This window comes from Cebus imitator, unplaced genomic scaffold, assembly GCF_001604975.1.
Source record: "Cebus imitator isolate Cc_AM_T3 unplaced genomic scaffold, Cebus_imitator-1.0 Scaffold80, whole genome shotgun sequence".
In the NCBI taxonomy this organism is placed as follows: domain Eukaryota; kingdom Metazoa; phylum Chordata; class Mammalia; order Primates; family Cebidae; genus Cebus; species Cebus imitator.
In genome coordinates this window covers 7,917,819-7,942,859 of record NW_016107395.1, presented here as the reverse complement: position 1 = coordinate 7,942,859, position 25,041 = coordinate 7,917,819, and the positions used below count along the sequence as shown (strand labels likewise).

Genomic DNA, 25,041 nt, shown 5'->3' with positions numbered 1-25,041 from the left:
GTCTTCATTTTGCTGAATACCTAAAATTCCATCATGAGAAGCTCATCTCTTTACATTAACAAGCTTCCCCCTTTTAATATCTCCAGGGCTGTCAGCACATGAAGACAGGCAGCTGTCATCATCCACTTTGGAAAGAGTTCATTTACCTGACACAGCCGCTCACAGATGCGGTCTCTTGGTGTTGAAATCTACCTTCTTGGTGGTCATCCCACAAGGTGGTATGGGTAACACTGGAATTTTAATTTTAGGGAAGTGGGGGAGGCAGTGATGATATTTAAGCAACCACTTCCAAACCAGACTGCACATCAGAAAGATGTGAGTCATTGTAAATACTAAATCCTGAACCCTAGTCCATAAATATAAGTTGCATAGTGGCTCAGGAGCTAGTATGAGGAGAGCAACGCTTAGTTGAGGTTGGGCAGGTATAGCTAAGCCACGGGAGAGAGAAGTTACTTTGTCAGGGAGCGGCCTAAGGCCATTAAGGGGCGGAGGGCGAGAGCAGAGAGGTGGTTTAGGGTGGGACCCAGCAAACGTAGGTTACTCAAGCTTTCCTTTTTGTTGCAAAAGTAAAACTTCTCTACTTTATAATTTTGCTTGGGATTGTCTCTTCTAGCTTTGGATAATGCTAGAAGACGACTGAAAAGGGACAACAGCAACAATGCAATGAAGGCAAAGGGAGTATTTGGAAAATATTTTCACACTAAATACGGTATAATCAGACGTAGTCATGACAAAGAATGGTGTATATGGACAGCTTTAGAGTGTTTACATGTGTGGGCACATATGTGGTATGTGTGTGAATGTGTATTTGTGTTCAGGAAAGGGTACAGTAAAGAAAGATTAGACAGGTAGAATAAACCTTTTTATGACATGCCAAGAAATTTGCACTTTATCCTCCATGAGCTGAGGAGCCACTAACATTGGAAACAAAGTGGTAATTGGATACATGTAAGTGTCTTAGAAAGATATCACTGGTGAAAATGTAGAGAATAGGTTGGAGGGATAAGAAATAAAAGAAAACCCTGTTTAAAAGTTACATACACACAGAAGATGAGGGACTTATCTGGGTAGCAGGGGCTGCATGAAGGGAGGAGAACCAAAAGAACTTGGAGAGTAGCTGCGAGGTTCAAAAGATGGGGACAAATTCCTGGCTTCCGTGTTTGTGTGATGATCATACTGCCGTTAAACAATGGTAGCCAACAGAGGAGAAGATTTTGGAAGGCACTAATTAAATTCAGTTTCAGAAGTGTTGAATCTGGCTTATTTACAGACTATCTAGCTGGAGAAATTTGGTGGCTGATGGAAATACTGATCTGGAACTCAGGAAGCGAGTCTGGCTGGAGATAGTGACCTGTGCAGGGAATGGGCCCAGAGACACTCTGTAGAATGAAGAAGAGGATTCAGGATGAAACTCTGCAAACAACAACAAGAAAAGAGCCTGTGAAGGAGAGGAAGGGAGGAAAGGAGAAAACCAGGAAGAGAACAGAGGCCTGAAGTGCAGGGTGTTTCAGGAGGAAATTAAATATTGAAAGAAATACTTTTTTACAGTGAGAAAAATTAGAATATTTACAGACTGAGGGGAAGTTACATGAGGGAGAGAATCTGAAGATGTGCACTGAAGAGGGCTGACTGCTGGGTCAGGGTTTTAGGGCTGATAAAAAAGATGTGATCTAGAACCTGTCTGGAAGGAATATCCTTGGCCTGTGAACACACTAAAGAAAATATTTCATTTGAAAATTACACTTGCTTTCCTCCAAGGGCCTATATTTAGTTCACAGATTACCTAGGCATCTGACGTTCTGTCTTTTTCATCCTCAAACTGCCAATTTACCATTTCCATGATATTAAGCCCTTAAAAATGAGCAATGAAAGGTGATAAATATGGGGCTAAACTATGAGTACAGTTTCTTAAGTACCTGTAAAAAGGTTTCTGGAAAGCAAATTGAATGTAAGTGTTAAAATGAGATTTGAAGGTGATATGTTTCTAAAGTGGTTTGCATGCACACTGGAGAGGATGTCGGATGTGTAAACACACATGTATTTTATGCATATTAACACGTATATGCATGTGTGTTATGTATATACAATTATATACTCAAGGAACAGGTTTTCTCTTAATTTAAGGTCATCATAATTAAGCTCTGTCACACACATAACTTATAAATTTGAACCTTTGTATATGTTCATATTATGCAATTGTATATGCATATAATTTTTAAATAGTTGTATGTGTGAGTAGTGACAGTGAATGAGAAATGTTATACAGATAGGGTAATGCCATACAAAATTTAAATACTGTTGAGCTAGAGATTTCACTTATTCATGTTAACCTGGGATACTCATGGTATCAAAGAATGATGCTGCTTCTCCAGGCACCTCAAGTGATACCACAAATGACAGAGTTTTCTTATGATGATCTGAAATTAAGAGAAAACCTGTTCCCTGAGTATACAAATCACTGGAGCAGGAGGAGGGAATAAATACACAGAACTGCTGCAGATGTTATTTTAGATCATCTCTGCTTGCTTGCCCTGGTGAGTCCTTATTAATGCCAGGTTAAGTCTCTGTTCCTACCTTCATGCCTTGCAGCACTACATTCCACTAAAGCGTTGCTCACTGCTGTTTAAAGAACAAGCCTCAACACCTCAAAGATAAAATGACGTTATGTTTCCATAGCTTCTTTTAATACTGTTGTTTAATATGTTTCAATAGCTTCTTTTAATTACAGAGGGATGAAAAGCTTGGGTTTATATTTCTATTAGCTCATTTTCAATGTGATGTACAACTTTACCTGAAACCCCTAGATTAGGGTTGGTGGTCCCGCAAAACAACTCTTGTTGCTCCCGGGGAAAGTATCTATGAAGCACCCAATACAGGTGAGAGAGAAAACCTAAGATGCCCATTGTCTGCTGGGGCTGGGGACAGTGGCGCTATTTCTTTCTTGTCTCTGACCTGGAGAAAATGCCACCAGGTTGACATGGATTAGGATTCATTCATTGCTCCACAATAAAGAATAGCAAGTGGCTCAATGCCAGTCTCAAAGGAGGACAGCTTAGGAAGCATTTACCTCCTTTGTAAAAAAAGAACACACACACACACACACACACACACACACACACACACACTTTAAAATCAGAGACAACTTTTTTTTGTTTTGTTTTGATCACTGTTCAAACTATAACATACAAATGTGACTCCTCCCTCCAAGTAAACTAACGTACTTAAATTTGAGCACACTCTAGTTCTGCCTAATGGTCAGAAAAAAGTACTCACGTGTGCGCAGTAGTCCCACAAAAACTCCCCACCGCAGCCTTATTTCCTCCTCTTAGTGTAAAAGAACTCAGGAGGTGGGCGGGCCCCACCGCCACAGCAGTGCAGTTAGAGCCGCTGCTCGGCTCATTCTCTCATTACGGCATCTAGGATCCACAAATGGAAAGAACTTTTCCTGGCTAAGTTTACATTCGTTGAATAGTCGACTTACAACAATAAGAGGAAGGCAGAAGGGAAGGAAAAATTCCCCTCTGCCAAGTACTTAAGTGGTGCTTGGTTTATTCCAGGTTCCCCCTGAGAAGAAACACAGTGCTTCGTCCTCAAGTAAGAAACAGAGGCACTATTCACATCCTTGGGTTGAAAAATAAGCATTTTGGGGCTCATAGGCTTCTGCAAAGCACTGTGCTGGGGAGCTGCAGGCCGCCGTCAGCACTGGATTTCGGGTTCCCCTGGTCCCTGGCAGGCGCAGCACCTGTCCCAGCCAGGGGAAGTTGGGCTGCAGGACCCGCGGGCTCCAGGACAGCCGCGGATCCCCACACTGTCCATGCCTGAGTGTGTGCGTGCATGTGTGTGTGTGTGTGTATACCTAAAACCAAAGCACTCACCGAGATGACTTTGGAGGGTGCTTAACAGACAGGGCCAGACACGCCTAATAGGGGCAAGGACTGGGAGAGCACGAAGGGGAGTAAGAAGTCTCTCTTTCCAAGCGGCTCCTGATGGCTGGGGGCCCGAGTCCACGTGGAATCCAAGGGGACACTCACGGAGCTTGCTCCCAATCCCTCCCGCGCGCCCCCGGGACCCGCGCGAGTCCCTCCTGCAGCCGCTGCGGAACGAACTCCCCTCTTACCTTGACTGAGCGCTAACACCAGCCGCAGCCGCAGCGGCGCGGCCCCTGTCCGTCCTGGCCCCATCCCTGGTCTGCCTGGGGACCGTAGCCTCGCTGGGTTTGCGGAGGATACCCTTGATGGAAGGATAGGAGAGCCTGCACACTCTAGAAGCTGTCGGGAGGGCCTCTCTCCCCCGCCCGCCCGGTGAGAGCAAGGAAAAGTTGCTGGGCAGCTCCGGCAGCTCGGAGGGCCCGCCCCGGCCCGCCCCTCCCGATTCTGCAAACACCGGATCTGCCCCCGCCGCGCCCCGCCCCACCCGGCCCCGCGGGCTGCACCTCTGCTAGTCCACGCCCGGGGCACCGCACCTTGGCTCCGGTACAGCGGCCCAGCCCCGCCAGCCTGGAGGCGGTGGGGATGGGGATGGCGCCCTGGCAGGCTTTCCTGCTCTGGACGGGACGGGTGGGCACCTCCGACGGGCGAGTGCCCGCCCCCGCAGCCTGTCGCCAGCCCGCAGGAGATGCCCCAGTCCCCGGGAGGACACGGCCCCGCCGCAGCCCTCGGCAGCGCCTGGCTCCTGGCAGCGGGCGCCGAGGGCACCAGCCCTAAACCACAGTGCCTAGGGGCTGCGCGGTGCGTGGCTTTCTCTCTTTCCTAAGTGGGTGGAGAAAGGGACAAAAATAAGCTTAGAATGACCAGGTTAGAAACTAACTCATCAGGAAAGAAGATCTGCTCACAGGTCATGATTATCCGAGGTGATATTTAAGCAATACCTGCTGCAAGAGCTGCGTGCGTGTGTGTGTGTGTGTGTGTGTGTGTGTGTGTGTGTGTGTGTGTGTGTGAGAGAGAGAGAGAGAGAGAGAGAGAGAGAGAGAGAGAAATCATCATTACTTCCTCTCCTCGGAGATATTAAAGAGCTAATTTAATGACGGAGTTCGGGAGACTTACTTCAAGGCCAGAGAGAAGGCTGAGAGCCCATACATGCACTGTGACTCTCCCTCCCTATAGTACACCGTGATGTAGACTGTGACCATTTTCTTCCATTATTTCAGCCTCACATCTGGAAAGAGAACATTCTATATCCAAGATTTTTACTTAAAAACCTAAGAAATAGGAAATTCATTTTTCTTCTCTAAATCTTATGTTTTATCCCTAAGTTCAGCCACAAATTTCCCAGCACATTGCCGAAACCAGAATTCTTCCAGTGACTACTTTTGTGAAGGAACAAAATGTTTTCATAAATCAAGCTTAAGGAGTTATGAGTCTAATAATCATCATTACTGTCATCGTTCCAGATCTTCATGGAATGCTACTATGAGCAGAGTGGGATGCCTGAGATACTGCCTCTAGGAAGCAAAGTGGCTCAAGGTGGGAAGGACTTAATAATTCATAAAAATCAAGCGCTTCTCTTTACCATAGGTGGGGCTGAAGTGTCTCATTATTAAACTGTTAAATTGGTATGGATCAGATGTTGCTGCTGACGGGTTATGACTAAAACCTTTGAACCCAAATTATATAGCCTCAGGCTCTTTCCTGTTTTCTTATCTGTCATTTACTGACTCACCTTGACAAACACCTAAGGCATTTTTTTTCTGACCTGTCTGCAGGAGTCACCTGCTTACTAAAACTCCAGCTATCACCGAGAGCTTTTAGGTGGCCGCTCACTAACCCCTGACACAACTTTGACGCTCCTCACAGACTTTTTGAAGGAAGTGAGCCAGGTTTCAGGGAGATGAATATCTGTCTGTTTCCTTCTGACTCACTGAAATGTGAGTAAGTGTTTGGAACAGACCGGGTTTGGGAGGCAGGACAGTTCCTTTAATGTGAGACAGAAATTTGTGCTTTATCTCTGGGGGTGGGGGGAAGTAACATGCATCCTTCTTGGTTTTTGTTCTCAGAACTGGACAAATTAACCTTACACTGGCATGAAGTGCAGATAAATCAGGAGCTACAACTTTCCAGAGCCAGGCAAAAATTTTAAGAAACAAACAACAAACTCCTGCATCACATTTATTTTAAGAGGATAAAGAGTTTGAGATAAAGCAGTTTGAGAGCCCCTTCCAAGGTGCCCTCCTGCCTAGGTGCAGTTGTGAGGGATACCGCATTCAGAGCAGGAAATATGGAAGGTTAAGCTGGGGCTTCTCAAACTCTTTGGTCTCAAGAGACTTTTACTCAGTAAATCCTTTAACAAAAGGTCTATTACATGTGAACATAAGTAATATATATTTTATGAAAAATAACCATATTTTCCAAGTGAAAAGAATCCAGGAGAAGAATGGCATTTCTTTACATTTTTACTAATTCTTTAAATATCTGGCTTAAAAACAGACATTTGGATTATCAGATCATCCTCTGCATTCCATCTGTTGTGGCATGTAGTTTTGGTGAAATTATATTGATTCATCTCGTGTTGTACAAATATGGACTTAGAAAGAGAGGAGGTAATTCTGGATAATTCTCTGATACTACACCAAAACTCAACCAGTGGTAGTTTCTTAAAGTTGCAATGTGAATCTGAAACCATATCAATGGGTTTTCCTATTCCATGGCATTGAAATTCATTGACCTGAGGGCCTCTCCCTGTCCCTCTCCCTTTCTCTTCCTGTGAGTGCCCAGCGATGAAGATTACAATGACGACCAGTCCCCATCCTTGTTCTCGCACCATCAGGGCAAATGTCAACACAATGAAAAAGACAATAGTGTCTCAGCATTGTTATGAAAATGGCTTTGACTTCCCTGGCCACTTGAAAGGATCTTGAGACACACAGAGACCCAACTCTGAAAAGCACTCAGGGGTGAGGTACGGCCTTTCCCTTGTTTTCTTTTCCTTAGCTCAAGACAGAGCTTTGCTGGGGAGATGGCTCAGATGGGTTTCCCCAGTGTTTCCTGCTTTATTCCCAGGTGCACCGCTAGCCCCCTGCCAACACCCTATACCAATTCTGTCTTTACCCCCTGCTAGGGTTTTCTGTGCCATCTCCTATTTCCTGTTCCACTGCGACTCTCTTTAGTTCAAACCCTTTTGATCTTTCACCACGATGACAATTTCCCAAATGATCTCTCTGTGCTTCCTCCTCTCCTGTTCCAGTTCATCTTTTATACCTCTTGTCACACTTATCCTAAAATGCAGGACTGATTGGCTGAAAATAATTGGATGTCTTCAGGACATTCAAAGTACCCCAGTATTTAAATCAAAGTCACGATTGGGCCCCGCTCACCTCTGCAGGCCCTGTGCCTATCTTTCCCTCTCGCACACTATTTTTAGGCCAGACTCACCCATTCGCTGGCCTGCCTTTCCCATTCATCGTTGCCAATTTCTTAGTTGTTGTTCTGCTTAGAATGACTTTTCTTTTTCCTTCCATTGTTTCAAACTTCTGCTTAAAGACTCCAGTCAAATTTCATATTATAAGCCCAGCCTTCCCTATCTTCTTCATTGAAAACTAATCTCTCGTCTTTCTTGGCTCCAGTTTCCTCTAATTTTTTTGTTTTTGTTTTCCCCAAATAACCTTTATTTTGTATGTATTACCGAGTAACTTAAATTTAGTTATATGTATATACTCTACCTTATTTAAATGCTGGGTCTCTGAAATCTTACATATTTTTGCTATAAGAGTCTAGTCCTATACCTGATAAATACATTTCTAATAAATATTAATAGTTGCTATAATACATTGAAATGAATTTCCTAACAATTCCACATTCTTCTCCCTACACTTAAAAAGGGTGGTAAATATGAACTTCTATGTAAGTCCTAATACATTTGAAATGAAGTAACCAGTGACTCTTGAAATGTTAGTCAATGAATCCATGACATGAGTGAGCAAAGCTCAGAATCCATTGAGCTTGACTCACATGCAAGGCTCTAAGCACTGGCTGGGGATGAAAGAGATGCTCCTAAACACAAACAAAACAAATAAAATAATTCCAGGCTTCCTATCTTCCTGGGCTCATCAATATACCTATGAGTCGTATTCATTTTTTGATTCTAGCACAACTACAAACAACTGGCCTTACTTGTTTTCATGCGTGTGGCAGACAAGCAAAGTGATTTGTCAGCCCTGCCAACATAGCTTTCTTGGAGTCTTCCATGATTCCCTTCTAGAAGTCAGTGAGTCACATAATCCTGTCTCCTTGTCACTAAGGCAATACACCTGACCAAACTCGATCAATCACATTCTTTCTCTTAAGGATTTATATTCATGGTACAGAGATTCTAGAATCTTTGCTGATCACATGGAATGGAAATTTGTGTTCACTTTGTACAATCATTTTCTTTTTCTTTTTTTTTTTTTTTTTTTTTTTGAGACGGGCTCTTGCTGTGCCGCGTATGCTAGAGAGCAGTGGTGTGATCACAGTTCGCTTCAGCCTCTAACCCCTGGGATCAAGTGATCCTGCTACCTCAGCCTCCTGAGTAGCTGGTACTACAGGCACGTACCACCACACCTGGCTAATTTTTTAATTTTTGTTTTTATAGAGACAGGGTCTCACTGTGTTGCCAAGCTGGGTCTGGAACTCCTGGCCTCAAGAGCTCCTCCTGCCTCAGTCTCCCAAAGTGAGCCACTATGCCTGGCCGATTCATTTTCTTAATGAGTATAGAAAAAGCCAATCTGCACTGCTGATAAAAAGCAGAGACAGAGATGAGAGACCAAGAAACTGAAGTGTGCATGCATGAGAAAGACAGACAGATAGGCAGACAGAGAAAGAGAGAGACACACAGAGAGATTGTTCTAGTTCTTTTAATTTTGTTTGCAGTTGTGTGAGATCTGGCTGTTCTTCTTAGGTTTCACTTCCATGAAATATCCATTTGTCATTCTATTACTTTTAATGGTAAAAACTGCCATTATTTTTGCACCAACCTAATAATAGTTTCTCCTTTTCTCTGAAGCTAATTGGAGCAGGTTTCTAGTCCTTGTACTAGACTACCTTTAAGACATATCTGTCTCTCTTATGGGAAATCTTAAGGACTTCCAAATTAACATGTCTCATTACCTTCTTTCTCTCAGTTCCTGAAATAGGGTCTGACACAGCATTGATGCTCAATAAATGTTTCTTCCCCAAATGAATAAACATACTCTTCAACTAATGACTAATGTCTTCATTTGTTAAGATGAGCACCAAAAAAGAAGAATTTTATCTCTTAGAACATGGAAAAGCTCAACAAAGGGGAAACATTGTTCATCTGCACTTCAGGCTTTTTTAAAGAAATGTGTCATGGGAAGGATTAGGGCTGCTTACGGCTATCTGCTGCTCTGCTCTGTCTGGAAAACTTGCATGTCCCAGTTAGAGAGCAGTTATTTTTCAAGGAGGGGGAAATAAATCATATTTAAACTAGCCCAAGTCAAAGAATAGTTAATTGCAAGGATACGAAGAAATTTTTGAAAACCCAAAGACAGGAATTATTGCCCTTGGGTACTTAAAAGTGGAGACTGGGAAGATTAGGACCTGATTCACTCTCTGCAGCTCTCAGGGAATGCATGAGTTGCTGGTTTTGCTCCACCGTGTGTACCTGCTCTATTCTCTTCTCTGCAGACTGACTTCCTCCTTAATTACTCATCCTCTCCATTGCCCCATAACTTCAACTTGCAAGTTCCTTTAGTGTTCCATGGTCTGTCTCCAGTCAGGATTCTATAAGACCTAATTTTAACTCAGTAAAGAAAGGGTCTTCTTCAGTTTGATATGCTATATGACCACGGCAGACGATTTTTCTTTTCTTAAAGTCCCCTGCCAAGAACACAAACATTTGTTCTTCAGGTAATTGTTATTCTTTTCTGAAGCCAAGGACTCTCCTTTTCAGCCATTTTGCAATTTAACTTTTAGTGCATCTCGAGTGATATTAACTCCTACTTTGTTTGCAGTAATGTTGTTGATACCATTTAGATTGGAGCCTGTCCTTTCAGATGGAAACACATTTCAAATGTGTCTAACACTGAAAAGTCAAACAGAGCCAATTTTACCATTAGCATCTATTTGACTGGCAGACTAGTGAACGTTGCCCATCAAAAGAAGAGAATCAGTGAAGCTGAGAGCCTAGAGAGATTTTGAACTTCAGTTTTCTCTTCCACATTTCCTACTAGGCCGTATGAGAAAGCAACAGCTAGCATTCCTGGCTCACAAATGGTGGCCCATTTCATGGTCTTCTAATATTTGTCTCTAAGTTCTCTGCATAATTCTTCTCCAGTCTATCTCTTTTCCTCACAGATTCTTATTATTTGTAACATGATCCTTCATTTGTATTAAGTTGAGAATCTTGCAATCTCTTCAGTTTTGTAATAGTCACTCACTTACCACATATTTATTTAGCATCTACCATGTGCAAAGTATCGAGCCAAGCACCGTGTTGAGAACCAGTCCTGACCATCTTCCGTGGCTTTGCTTAATGGGCTTGAAATCTCATTACCAGATACTGTCTTCAGAGTTTTTCTAGCTGAAATAATATGCTTGTATATGAGCAGAAAATATGGAAATTTAGCCTAGTTTATGCTATTCAATAGAATGACAGAATATTTAAGTACATTTTATATTTTCTTGAGACAGAGTCTTGCTCTTTCGCCCAAGCTGGAGTGCAGTGGCATGATCTCAGCTCACTGCAACCTCCGCTTCCCAGGTTCAAAGCAGCTCTCCTGTCTCAGCCTCACAAGTAGCTGAGACTACAGACACACACTACCACACCTGGCTAATTTTTGTATTTTTAGTAGACATGGGGTTTAGCCATGTTGCCCAGTGTGTTTTCAAACTCCTGACTTCAGATAATCTACCCGCCTTGGCTTCCCAAAGTGCTGGAATTTACAGGCGTGAGCCACCATGCCCAGCCTAGGCACGTTTTCTTTAGATGCAGCAGGAACCTTTAAAAAACGTACAGTTACATGGAAGGTGGCTTGTACCATCAAAAAACTCTACACAAGTAGATAAATGACGATGTTCTAAGGTTTAAATCTGGGAGGAACTAACATTTTAAAAGCCACTAGGACCATACACTTTCACATGGTATATCATGGTAATGCCATTTATTTTCTTCTTGTAGTTGTGACCTGTACACAGGGGCCCATTTCCTTCTTATAGCTATGGCCCATATACCTAGAGGCAGTAACTTTTACTCATTTGTAAACTGAAAATTATCAGCCTCACCAGTCTCTCGGTGCACATGAGGTCCCATTCATGCAAAGGCCCAGATGTCCTCCTCTCACTGTTTCCACTTGTATGTACAGGGCCCTGTTATGGTCTGCTGTGGTCTGAATGCATCACCCCTAATTCATGTGTTGGAAACTTAATCCCCAATGTAATAGTGTTGGAAAGTGGAGACTTTGGGTGGGTGTTGAGGTGAGATCTCCACTCTCATGAATGGATTAAGGGCTTGAAAGGGAAGATGGACTCCTTTTTACCCTTCCATCTTTTGCCTTGTAGGCTGCAGCAAGAAGGTCCTCACCAGACGTCGGTGACTAGATCTTGGACTGCCCAGCCTCCCGAACAGTGAGAGTGTAAATTTCTGTCTTTGTAAATTCCCAGTCTGTGGTATTTTGTTGTAGCAACACAAATGGACTAAGTTCCTCATCCCCTGAGTTATTTCTCACTGTGCTTGGAGATCCGTCCTGGCTGCTGCTGGCCTGTTATTTGGCGGCCCATGCACTTCTCCATCACAAAATCGGAGTGGATCCCTGTCTATTTCAACAACTTGTGATGACACTGGATGTTATTGTGCCAAGTCTGCTTGTGAGTCTGTCTGAAAATGAAGAGATTGGTGCTTTCCCTCAGACTGACATTTTCTTAGAGGGATTCCAGAGTAGTCTTTCTTATGCCCCAATGTGTTACACATTCTAATTTAACTGCAGTCATTTCCCCACGCCCCACCCGCAGGGTACCTGTGTGCATCCAGAATAGCTGGGCCACCAGCCTTCAAACGAGAGGAACCACTGTAGACTCAGAAACGCCATTTCCTCCTGACCTTTGGCTCCGTTTCTGAATCTGGCTCAGAATTTTCCCTGCATATTTCCCTGCAATTTGGCTTCTGTCCTTTTCCATTGTCTGCCTTCTTCAGCTACCTAATTCCACATTACATGTATCACTAAATCTCAGCTCCAACCCTACCACAAATCCCTGCTGCATATGTATATTTTTCTTTTAAGATTTTAATAGTGATTTCATATATTTTATTTAACAGCTGCATTGAGGTATAACCAAAAAACAATAAACTGCACATCTTTAAATTGCACAATTTGAGATACAAAATCCCTGATCACGCTCTTTAAAACTATAGGAAGAATCATCGCATATATGCAGTAAGTCATTTATGCAGCTTATAGGAACTGAGTACATTTCCTCCTGAACAATGCAAGCATGTAAATATGTTCAATACCGCGCACAGGTCTTCCTAGAGGACCATATTGTTGGATAGGAAATACAAAGTGAAAAAAAAAAATCCAACTAAGATATAAACAAAATCCTTTCCAACCCCCACATATACAAATATTGAATACAAGAAAACAAACTAATAAACACAATCACAAAATCCCCCCATGGGGTGAAATACTACTCAGTAATAAAAAGGAATGAACAATGGATACATGCAACAACATGGCTGAATCACGAACACAAATGAATGCTAAGTGAAAAAAGGTAGATACAAAAGGTGATGCACCTTATGAATCTATCCATGTGGCAATCTCAAAAAGCCAAAACTAAAGTGACAGAAATCACATCAGTTGCAGAGGCTGGGAATTGGGAGAGGTAGTTCATGAAAGGGGCACAAGGAAACTTTTAGAAGTGATAGTAAGATTTTACATCTTGATTGTGGTGTTCATTACATGACTATATCAATTTTTCAAACCTCAGAACTATTGACTTGAAAAGGATAACCTTTACTGTGTATAAATTATATCCCAATAATTATGACTGAAATTTGAAAAGTGCAAACTAAAAAGAAAATGTAAGTCTTTAGAAAAAGAGATGAGTGGGGTAAAGTCTGGTCTACGGTAATGCCGCCTGGGAAGGAGCTGTGGTGGAAGTGGACCTTAGGATGCAATTTAAAGAAACAAAAAGCCAATATTAATGCCACAATGTCTAGGAAAGGAAAGAAGAGAGACTAATTCTTCATAGTTAATCACTTACTTAAAAGGCATTTTCCATCTGTCTAAGCACATTTGGCTGCCTTGACTAGAAAGTGATAAAAGAGAACGGATGTTTCTTTTTATAATCAGTGAAAGTAATATTTAAACATAAAAGCAAGATGCCTCACTGGAGAGCTAGGTAGCCCCTAGGGTGTCTGAGGCAGTCCCTCTTCCTTAATTATTTCTATTAGTCCAAAAAAATCTCCCTGACAATACCATCAAATTCAATTCAATCACGTGCTGGAAAATCTGGTGTTCATTTTCATTTTTGCTTTCAACCAACTTTTGAACCCTGTGCGGTAAGCTATGGTTCTTTCCTCATGCTAGGTAGGTCCTGTTTCCTTCCATTCGGCATGTATTTATTGAGTTTCTGTTGTGGCCAACTACTGTACAAAAAGGACAGTGAGGGAGAACCAGAAATGTAAAGCATCCTCTCCTCAGGGAGCTGATGCTCAGCTGTGGGGTGAGACATACTTATGCAGTAAGAGCCTCTGACTGGGGTTTGCCTGTCCGGTCTGGAGGATTGGTGAGAGAATTCACTGGGAGTCAACTTACTGCCTGGATTGAGGAGCCGCATGAATGATGAACTTACTTCAATTAAGAAGATAGACAAAGCAATGACCTAGAATCTGAAAGAAGGGACTACTTTGATTACTCAAAAGTGCCTGGCCTGGCTTCTGTTGGTGAGCTAAAACAGAAAGAACAGAAAGAATTGGAAGAGGTTATTTCTAAGGGCCAGGAGCTGAGAGACTGCAGTTCACAGAAAGAGTGTCCATATATCCAAGGATATTTGTGACTGTTAATATGAGCCCAGTTTTACCTTCACGTGTGCCTATAATAGATATTATATGGGTAAATGCAGTTAAATAAAATACTGTTTATGACATAAGGACTGGGACAGACTGTAATTGCCTTTGAATTTCAGAAGAGGGAGAAGTCATAGAGGACCCTGCTTAAGACTTCCCTAAGAGAGGATCTAAGCTCTGGAGTTGACGTTCAACTCAAATCTCTGCAAAAAGCATTTCCCAAAGAATTGTCAGTAATGAATTTTGTGCTAACAAAAAGCATCCTTTGATATCTCTTTGAGGAAATAGTGACACTTAGGTTCATTATCACTCTTTGAGCTGATGATTTTCTGTAAATGTGTAGGTACTTAGAATTTCCTCTTGAAAATTCTTCTTTTTTTATTTTATTTTATTTTATTTTTTGGTCAGCTTTGTAAGGATCAGTTTTGTGTCCATAAAACAAAATTTACCAATTTCTACTGCAAACTGAGAGAGTTTTGACTTGCATACAGTCGTATAAGTATCATCATAATAACGACATGGAAATTTTCCATGACTTCAAGAAACTTCTCTCATGGTTATGTGCAGTCAACCCTGTCCTCGTGTCAGCCACAGGCAACTGCTTTTCTGCTCTCTTTTTTTTTTGAGACAGAGTTTCGCTCTTGTTACCCAGGCTGGAGTGCAATGGCGCGATCTCAGCTCACCGCAACTTCCGCCTTCTGGGTTCTGGCAATTCTCCTACCTCAGCCTCCTGAGTAGCTGGGATTACAGGCACGCGCCACCATGCCCAGCTAATTTTTTGTATTTTTAGTAGAGACGGGGTTTCACCATGTTGATCAGAATGGTCTCGATCTCTTGACCTCATGATCCACCCGCCTCGGCCTCCCAAAGAGCTGGGATTACAGGCATGAGCCACCGCGCCCGGCCCTGCTTTTCTGCTTTCTATCGCTATAGCTTTTCATTTTCTACAATTTCATACAAATGGAATCATTCAATATGTTGTGTTGAATGTGGTCTTTATCCTAACGGTTTTGAGATTACACTGTGTTGTTGAATATCGGTAGGTCTTTCCCTTTTTATTGCTGAGTAGTATTCCATTGCATGGCACTATCATAGCTTATTTAATTACGCTCAATTTTAAGCCATCCTAAATTGAATTTTCTGTTAAATGAGGCCAAATACATCTTTATTTATTCTTTTTTGCTAATGGAAGATGATTTGTCTTAATGATTTAAATATTTGATTATTATAGCTTTGATATTATTTAAAACTTTGGAAAAATATTAAAGGCACTTTTGGAGATGGAATTCTTCAAAGCCTCAATTCCCCATCCTCTAAATGCCATTTTAAGATGTTTCACCATTTTTCAATTTGTGTTAAAGATGTAAGCAAGTCTGCTAATGTTAGAGTAGTTGTGATGTAAAACATTTTACCTCTTCTCTTAATAATACAAAGATCTGAGACCTTAAATTGGTAGTGTTTTTTGGATCAGCACCATACATAAGCTATCGTGTTATTGTAAAATGCATTTCTGTTACCTTATAACTTTTCTCTCAAGGACCCACTTGTATTATCACTGTGAGAAAAGGTCATTAGATGCAAAAGGCATCATAACTATGCCTTACTTATGTTTGCAGTATTATATGGTTTTGATTTTTATAATAGTTTAATATTTTATTATATGGTAATATTTTTTTTTTTTTGTAAGATGGAGTCTCACTCTGTCACCCAGACTGGAGTGCAGTGGTGCAATCTTGGCTCACTGCAACCTCTGCCTCCTGAGATCAAGCGATTCTCCTGCCCCAGTCTCCTGAGTAACTGGAATTATCAGTATGTGCCACCATGCCTGGCTAATTTTTGTATTTTTAGTAGAGATGTGGTTTCACCATGTTGGCCAGGCTGGTCTTGAACTCCTGACCTGAAGTGATCCACCTGCCTCAGCCTCCCAAAGTGCAGGGATTATAGGTGTGAGCCACCACATCCGGCTAAGTAGTAATAATTCTAATATTGCTATATTTTATCCTAATATTACAGTCCTAATACTGCTTCTTTATTTTTTGGATGAATGAAACCACTGGTTGAGAGTTCTGACAGTTGGTAGAAGGTAAATACATTGAGAGATATTAACTGGAGAGGCAATTTTAGAAATTAAATTAATAAGGAAACGGAAAAATTAAAGTCTTACTTTGCACAGCAAGTAGTAAGTTTATGGATCATTGCCCTAAGTTATAATTAATAGGTTAAAGAACACTTAGATAACTAGAGAGACTTTTGTTTGTGCATAGCTAATACTAGAATTTGAAATGAAAGGACATACTCTCAAATAACTGGTGCTTCACAAAAGCAGAACAGAAGCTGCAGCTGGGGTAGTGAGGACCTTATGCTTGGAAGTGCCCAAGCATAGACAGGTTTCACTGTTGGGGATGGTGTAAAGAAGTTTCCAGTATTGGGTGATTTTTTAACTGCCTCCAAGGGTTTGAGTCTATAATTCATGACTATTCTGTATGTTCATGCTTTCCTTGCCAAAGAGATGTTAAGTGAGCTGAAAAATACAACTATAAAACTTTATTCACCATCATGGTATTCCCATAGCATTGTTTCTGACCGAGGAACTCACTTTGCTGCAAAATAAGTGCAGCAGTGGGCAATAAACAAAAATTTGCTGAATGTTACTATGTGCCAAGTACTACCAAGATAGGTGTGTGTTCTCCTGTATCTCTGTGTTTTTATTTCTCTTCCATGGTAAGACTTCACTAGTCTTACCATGTTCTCCACCATTCTGAAGCAGCTGGCCTGATGGAACAGTGGAGTGTCCTTTTTTGAAGACTCAGTTGTATCACCAGCTAGGTGGCAGTACCTGAGAGGGCATAGGCAAGATTCTCTACAAGCTTGAACATACTCTGAATCACCTTCCAATGATTAGTGCTGTTTCTCCAATAGCTAGGATTCATGAGTCCAAGGACCAAAGGCAGAAATAGGAGTGGCTCCTCTCACTGTTATCCTCAGTGATCCACTAGCAAAGTTTTTGCTTTCTGTTCTCATGACCTTATGCTCTGATGGCCTAGGGGTCTCAGTTCCAAAGGGAAGAATGTTTCCATGAGGAGACACAAAAATGTTTCCATCGAACTGGAAATTAAGACTGTCACCTGGCCCCTTTGAGCTTCTCAGGCCTCTGAATCAATAGGCAAAGAAGTGAGTTATAACACTATGCTGGGTGAGGTGGCTGATCCGCACTACAGAGGAGAAATTCAGTTGCTACTCCACAATAGAGGTAAGAAAGATCATGCTTGAATTCCAAGAGATCCCTTAGTGTGTCACTGAGTATTACCATATCTTGAGATTATAATCAATGGAAAGCTACAACAACCCAGTCCAGAATGGCTCAGACCCCGCAGGAATGAAGATTTGGGTCATTCTACCAGGTTAAGAACCGTGAGCAAGTAAGGTGCTTTCTGAAGGGAAAAGGAATATAGAACGGCTAGTGGAAGAAGGTAGTTATAAACATCAGCTGCAAGTGACCAGTTATAGAAAAAAGAGTATTGTAATTGTTATGGATAGTCTTCCTTATTTTGGTTAGAATGTGAGTATGTTTTAAATATATTTATATGTGTATGTGTGAAGAAAATGTCTTTGATTTTTCCTTTCTGATTATTTTGACTTGTAACACCAGATGTATTGACTTTATTATATCATAGTTAAGTATTAATAATTTTCAATCATAGTATTTCAGCTACAAGACATCAAGGAGAAGGATAAATTTCAAAGACTTTGTCCCTCTTCTGGGGAACTGTTAGTGCATTTTTAGTTGCATGCAGGATAGTTGTATCATGTTTGGTGAAATTAAGACCTTGTTATTGCCTTTTGTTCACGGTTAAGTATGGCTTAAGGAGATGTGTAAGGTGACAGGTTGACAGAGGTGGACTTGAGATGGTTGATTTTACGTGTCAGTGTGACTGGGACATGGGGTGCCCAGATATTTGCTTAAACATTATTCTGGGTATGTTTGTGAGAGTGTTTCTGAGTGAAATTAGCATTTGAATTGGTAGACTGAGGAAAGCAGATGGCCAGTGTTTTTAGTCCTCATCCAATCTATTGGAGGCCTGAATGGAACAAAAGGCAGAATAAGAGAGAATTTGCTCTCTCTGCTTGACAGCTTGAATTGGGGCATCAGTTGTCTCCTTAGAAGGGACTTTTACCATTGGCATTTCTGATTTTCAGGCCTTTGGACTTGAACTAGAACTACACCACCAACTTTCTACCACCACTTAGATCGTCAGCTCTGGTCTTGGCTTTCAGTGTTGTACTGGAATACCCCACCAGCTTTCCTGGGTCTCTAGTTTACAGACCATAGCCCATGGGACTTCTCAGGCTCCATAGTCACGTGAACCAGTTCCTGTAATCTCTCTCTCTCTCCAGATGGATAGATAGATATGTGGGTGTGTATAAGATATAGATATTTCTCCTATACATACATATAGAAGATAATTATATATATATGTGTGTGTGTGTGTGTATATATATATATATATATATATACACACACATATATATCCTATATATCTCTCCTACTAGCTCAGTGTCACTGGAGATCTCTAATATAGTTGATCAATTCTTGCACTCATTCAGCAATAGAATGTTTATTGAATGTTACTATGTGCCAAGTATTACTAAGATAGATGTGTGTTCTCCTTTACATCTGTGTTTTCATTTCTCATCCAGTGACTTTCTCTCAAGTTCCTGCCCCTGGGGAAAATAGCTTTGGGCTCAGATATACTTTGGTTTTTATTTCTACATCACTAATTCTATAAATTTGAATTAGCTCCTTAAGTCCTTTGGGTCTCAATTACATCAACTGTATAATAGAAATAATAATAACTCCACCATTTAGTGTTGCCAATAGGATTAAAAGGCACGATGCTGCACAATTGCCTAGCTTAATGCCTGGCATGTGGGAGGCAGACAACAAATGTTAGTCTCTTACCTTTCTTCCCCTGCCACAGAAAAAATAGAAAATTGGGAGACTTCACCAGTCACCATCAGTTTCATTCAAAACTGCCTACTTTCCCTGTATTACTGCCTTACACGTCCTGCCACTTTTAGAATTCAAATGACTCTCCATTTAAACATACAATCTTCATTCATGTGTTTGCTCACATATGGGCTCAGACATATTCACACAGAGATATATATTCTGCTTAATGGTAACTCAAGTGGACAATAGTAAACTCAAACTTCAAAAAAAATTTTGACAAGATGTTGGCAACACAAGACTACATTCTTTTCACCATTTATTCAGTGGTTAATCTTAAAAGGTGGAAAACCTGATCAGCTATCAAACAATACACTAATTGGAATCTTTGCAGAATTACTCGCCTTTTAATGATGAGGTATACAGAATGGGCAGGAATAAAAGAAGTGTCTGAAAAGTGTGTGAAAAAGAATAACAGATGGAACTTGAGTGAAATAGAATAGAAAAATCTGAGTAAAGGAAGGAAGAAAACAGAAAAGGAGAGACTCAGCATGCAAAGCTAAAGAGCCCTGGGCATTTCATCAAGGATAGTTAGTCCTTGACATGGCTAGCTTCCAGCTTCACTAATTACCGTCTGATGGCTGAATCTGGTTGCTATTTTTATTTACCAAGTTGAGACATTTCCACTCTTGCCTTTGGAATGCCACTCTGAGTTGTGGTATCTAAATGAATTCATGCCACACATTCAGTTGAAAGATACTACAAAAACAAAATAATAGCTGAGTGAAGTGGAAGCTAAAGACAAAACCCGCAGATATTTCAATGCTGCTTTTATTAATACAAGCCAGCACTTGCCGGTGAGGTACGAACTAGAGACCTGGCAAATGACCAAACTGCATACATCTGTGAAGTGCTTGGAAGCCTCGGTGCCTACTGACTATGGTGCCTGCTCTGCTGTTCCTCCGATAGGTAGGAATTAGACCACTGCAACCAGAATCTGTGTAGGTTAGGGATCCCTCTACACATGAACGTAAGACAAATTTCAAAGTGGGGTGACTCCATGGATTCTTCCTTAATCCAATCCAATTTCAATTGCTAATGTCCTTGAAAATCTACAGGACGTGGAAGTCAATCCAAGCAAAAATCTAGAATTTCTACATGCTAAGCAGATTTGTAGGGCTCTCTGTCTCCCTCACAAGATTACAATCTTCCTATGCCTGGGACTAGACCCATCTTGAAATTCATTTTGTGTGGTAAAATATGGCCACACCAGCTCGCCTATGGTTACTATTTGCATGGTGTATTTTTATTCCATCATTTTTCTTTCAACTCACTTGCACCTTTCAACCTAAAGTCTCTTTCTTTTAGAGGGCATGTAGATCAACCTTATTCTTTTATTAGTCTGAAAATCTCTGCTTTTTGATTTGGGTGTTTAGATCATTTACCTTTAATGTAATTATTGATATGGCCAGAGTTATATTTGCCATATTGTTGTTTGTTTTCTATATGTCTCTTGTCTCATGTGCTCCTCTGTTCCTTAATTGCTGTCTTCTTTTTGCTAATGCTTGTAATGATGCCAGGTCTTTTGTTTCTGGCAAAAATTATTTCTTTTTCTGGGATTATTAATAAAATAATCCAGTTGATTTGCATAGTAAACAGGGTCAAATATGCTATTATTCTTAGTGACATTACCTTACCCATCTTTCCCCCTCCACTTTTTGCCCCACCCCGCTTATGCCTTAAGAAGTAGGTAAAGAAGTAATTATTCTGCATGCAGACTACGAAGAATTATAGTATGGCATACGTGTATATGTATAGTGGTTACTTACTGAGTACCAGCTTGGTTGGGAGACCTCCATCCAGGCCGTGCTGAAGGTAACGAGAGGCAGACACCCAGATAGAACAACAGAGTGGATCTACCTGGGGAGCCAACAGCCTGAGAGCCGCAGGGGCTGACCGTATTCCAGGCTGAAGGCCCCAAGGAGAGTCTCATTCAGCTATTTATTTTCTCTTAACAGGTGATTCTTACTAATAAACAGGTGTTCTGTATTTACTCATAACTCAAATATATACCAGGTAGGCAGCTGTTAGCCACCTACCACTGATTACAAACTAAAAGGTATTCTCCACAAGGGAGCCACAGGGTAAACTTAATGTTTCTCAACAGTTACTGGCACAGGAGAAGGAGGTGAGTGGGTAATTTTCTTCCTTATTGTCAACTTCAATGCAAGGGAAAGTATTTGATGACCATTACCCTCTTTTTACTAGAGAAAAATTTAAAAAATATACTTTTAAAAAGTACAGGGTACTATATTCTTTATGATTTTAAACATGTAATTTTTGGTACTGGTATGATGGCTATTTTTAAATTATTTCTTGTGGTTTTCAAATTACCTACATGTGTATATATCCACCTTTTACTATAAATGTTTTCCTGATTTAAAAATTAATATTCACCTATTTTTAAGCAATAACAAGAATATTGCTTTTATAAAGAATAAATAGACATCATCTTCAGTCTTCTTAATTCATGATCACTTCTGTTTGGTGAATATTACACTTGACATCTGCCTATGAGAATCACATTATTTTTATAATCAAAGTAAACAAAGGTAAGGAAGCAAATGTTGTGCTATTCTCTGGATGTACAAATAATAAATCTTGATGTATATCATTTTTTTTTCCAATGAATATATCCAGATTCTTCCTTAGTGACTTCACCATATTCTGTTCCTGGATAAGGGGTAAAGAGAGAGAAGAACTACTTTATAGTAAGAGAGAAAAGATAGGGCAGTGAGAACATGCTCTGCTAAATCTTAGATGACCTGACAGATAATCTCTTCATAGTTCAGTCTGCGTCTTCTGTAAAAATAGCCCCACTCAGCTGGCAGCCTAGTACGAGGATGAAATTTTAAATAAGGAAGTCATGAGTTATTTCCACTAAAACTTCTTCCTGTATTTTCTTCTAGCCCTAATATATTAAATAATTTTATTTCTTTAAACTATAAATTGAATAAAGAAAATAACTATTTTTAAAATTCTTGATTTTTTTTGGTCTCACCTATGTGGTACAATCTATGATTATACTGCAGATTATTTATTATTAAAACATCTCATTAGAAGAAGATATATAGCATTATAGATCCTGTGGTTTTTGTCTCAAGTTTGCAAAAAACTAATCACATTGCTAAGTCTTGTACAGGAAGCACCACAGACAGACTTAATTTGCTTTTTGTTTTTATCTTTTAGAGCATTAAAGTGAAAACCTAACAAAGAGCTAAAATAAAAGTTTGTAGCTTCAGATGAAGTCATACTAATTTTGGATAAAATGTATGCACTTAAAAATCACAGCAATCACATTCTTCTTTGAAAAAGTCATTTTTTAATTTAACATATAAGACAGGATGTTCATTTACCTTGACGTAAAGTACATAGCTGATGCACCAGGTAAGATAGAATTATACAAAAATACCAAAGCTCTGACCTTAAATCAGTGTACAGGATATGCCATACATAGGACATTCAATGCGATTTTTTACTTGCTCAGCTATTTTTAATTATATCAAATTAAATGACTGTTACCTGATTTCTTTAAAAAATGGGTTTAAAGAAAGCATATAATAAATTACTAAAGTCAACAAAGGTATACTTCTTTGTTCTTGAATGCAATCAGAATATTTTCTTCTAATGAGTTTATCCAATAAAAGTCTTGTAAAAATGCACATTCCCTTAAGTTATTCATTTTAGTGAGTTTATTCCAAGGCAAATAATAAATGAGCATTGAAATGTAACTTTACGTTAGATCAGGCAGAACCGTTTATTGGAGTGATGGGTGTTTCAGGGCAGTAGTTCTTGTATGCAATATTTTTCTTGCTAACAAAATGAGTACAATTCTTTACACTGTCCATTAACAATTTTACAATCTCACAGTAGTAATACACAGTTTACCATTCTCCTTACAGGCCACTGTTTCCTAATAAGGAATGCAGAGCATCTCTTGCATCTTGAGTAACAGCAGGCAGTATCAGAAATAAAACAGTAAATGTTGAGTTCTCCTGTGTAAAATGGTTCTAGCGTGAAGAGGGTCTGAGGTGTTGCTGCATTAAGTGATTGGACCCAAAGTGTGTTAAATTCCAGGAAATTAGCCTTCATTAATCTACAGTTAAGAATATACTTTTGCTCTTATTTAATCAACAATTTACTTATGCAAAATACATGTGTTAGTATTGTGCGCAGGGTATATGGAGTCTGAGTGCACTCAAAGTGATTTGAGGCGTAAGGATGTAGTCATAAAAGAGAAATAGTTTCATTATCTATCTCCCACTCCCTCATCCCCAATTTTGCTCTCTGTCTCTCAAGGTGCAAAATGCTGCAGCAGCATGACAGAAAGATTGTCACTTGGCATGGGACCTAAGTGTGGTGGCCCCCTTCTGCTCAGCTACTCTGTAGAGGAAAGGGACAATTATGTTGGCTCACTGCTCCCCACTAATCTCTCTCCACCTCTTAAAAAACAACGGTGAGGACAAGTAATGCAATGGAGGGATTTTTCAAGAGCACAACTGGCTTTCAGTGCGGTGTCATTTGGAAGATTTATTTTCAAAAGTTTGTCCCCAATCTAAAGGCATAGATCAAACTGAAATAAAACAATTAAAGATTGGATCTCAGCCTATTGCAAAGGAGTTCCTGCAATTCCACACTTTGTCTTTTTTCATAAAGATATGACTCGAAATATGTAAAAGCCAAATGTAATCGTAGTTATGAATGTCTCTGGTCCCTAGTCTATTGCCAAGATTTCCATGGTGTATCAGATACTTAAAGGATCTCTGAGTGTCTGCTCCCCAACAAAGACAACATGCCACCACCCGAGGCCCTGCTATGGACACAAGGCAGAGAATGGCCTTGCTGAGGAAGCCCCAAATCAAAACAAAGCATCCCCAATGTGCAGCTGAGAAGAGAAACCAACCAGAAGGCAGAAGGAAGAGAGATCCTGCAAAATGGCTCTAGTTCCTACTGTGCAGTCTCATAGCACTGAAATTCTCCAGCCTGTGGGAAAAGAAAAATGCTAGGAAGTCTTGTATAAAGTTTTAAACTCAATAGCTACTGGGGAAAGCTTTTGCTATAAGTAGAGAAAGGAAAAAATTGATCTTAAAGCAAGGAGTCCAAAGTTAGGAGTGATGAGTCGCCCTTGCATATTTATGGGTATGGTAAAAGTTCAATAAGAAGCCTTCCTGGCTGCCTGATGTAAGGTGTAGATCTTAGGGCATAAGAACAGTAGTGGATTCAAGGGTTAAGCTTAGGCCCTTTATAATGGGAGAAGGATCTATTCCCATTAATTAGGAACTGGACTTCCTAAGTGCCAGATGTAGGGGACAACAGGGCTGGGGCTTAAGAGACTTCAGATGCTACTTCACATTTTCCTCGAGGTTAATGATTAAAGGCTGTTACTTTGAATTTCTAAATTTAAGATTAAATTTTAACGTGAGGATCAAAGATGCTGATTTGTTCATCAGATTACAATGTTACAGTTTAACCCTATTTTTCTTATTCTACCTAAGATTGTTGTACAGCAGTGCTTCCGTTTAGAAACAGCAGTATTTAGCCTTTTGTAATGTGCCTTGGGTTTCCTTTCACTGCAGTTAACAGAATTAACACCTGGTGGTGGTTTCAGAATTTCTGGGTGAGAGTGGTTGAGAATTAGCAGTCCGATTGGAAGCCGGGAGGACACACCTTAAAGCTGTTTGCATTTAAAAGCCTTCTGTTTATAATTAAACTGTACATACTGCTTATAAAATACAGCACCCACTTGAGGGTTTTTAAGGCCCTACTTTTCATTTTTTAGATGATTTCCATGGGTGAGGTTGGCGATCGCAGGGTGTTTGGAGGGCCATTGAAGCGCTAAATCCCGCTAGCTTCCCCAGGCACAGTTACTGACAGTGTCCAGTAACAGTTTGTAAATGTCTTAAGGATGCTCCAGCTCGGAAGGACGTTCTGCTCTGTCCCTCCTCCATTATACTGTGTGAACCCTTTATCGTACCACTGCAGAATCAAACACTGAAATCCTGTAGAAATAATTGAGTTACTGAGGCTGGTACTCT

General features: G+C 40.5%; 1 protein-coding gene across 2 annotated transcripts in view; it reads right to left on the bottom strand.

Annotated features, from left to right (window-relative positions):
* Positions 1 to 4,340, bottom strand: part of ITGA2 (integrin subunit alpha 2) — a 106,492-nt gene extending 102,152 nt beyond the window's left edge. The window contains exon 1 of one of the 2 annotated variants that reach the window (XM_017533197.2): positions 4,118 to 4,340. In XM_017533197.2, coding sequence (XP_017388686.1) covers positions 4,118 to 4,181 — 64 coding nt within the window. In that variant the 5' untranslated portion in view covers positions 4,182 to 4,340. The remainder of the gene's footprint in view (positions 1 to 4,117) is intronic. The other variant, XM_017533198.2, reaches the window with a different exon arrangement.
* Positions 4,341 to 25,041: the final 20,701 nt, after the last annotated feature.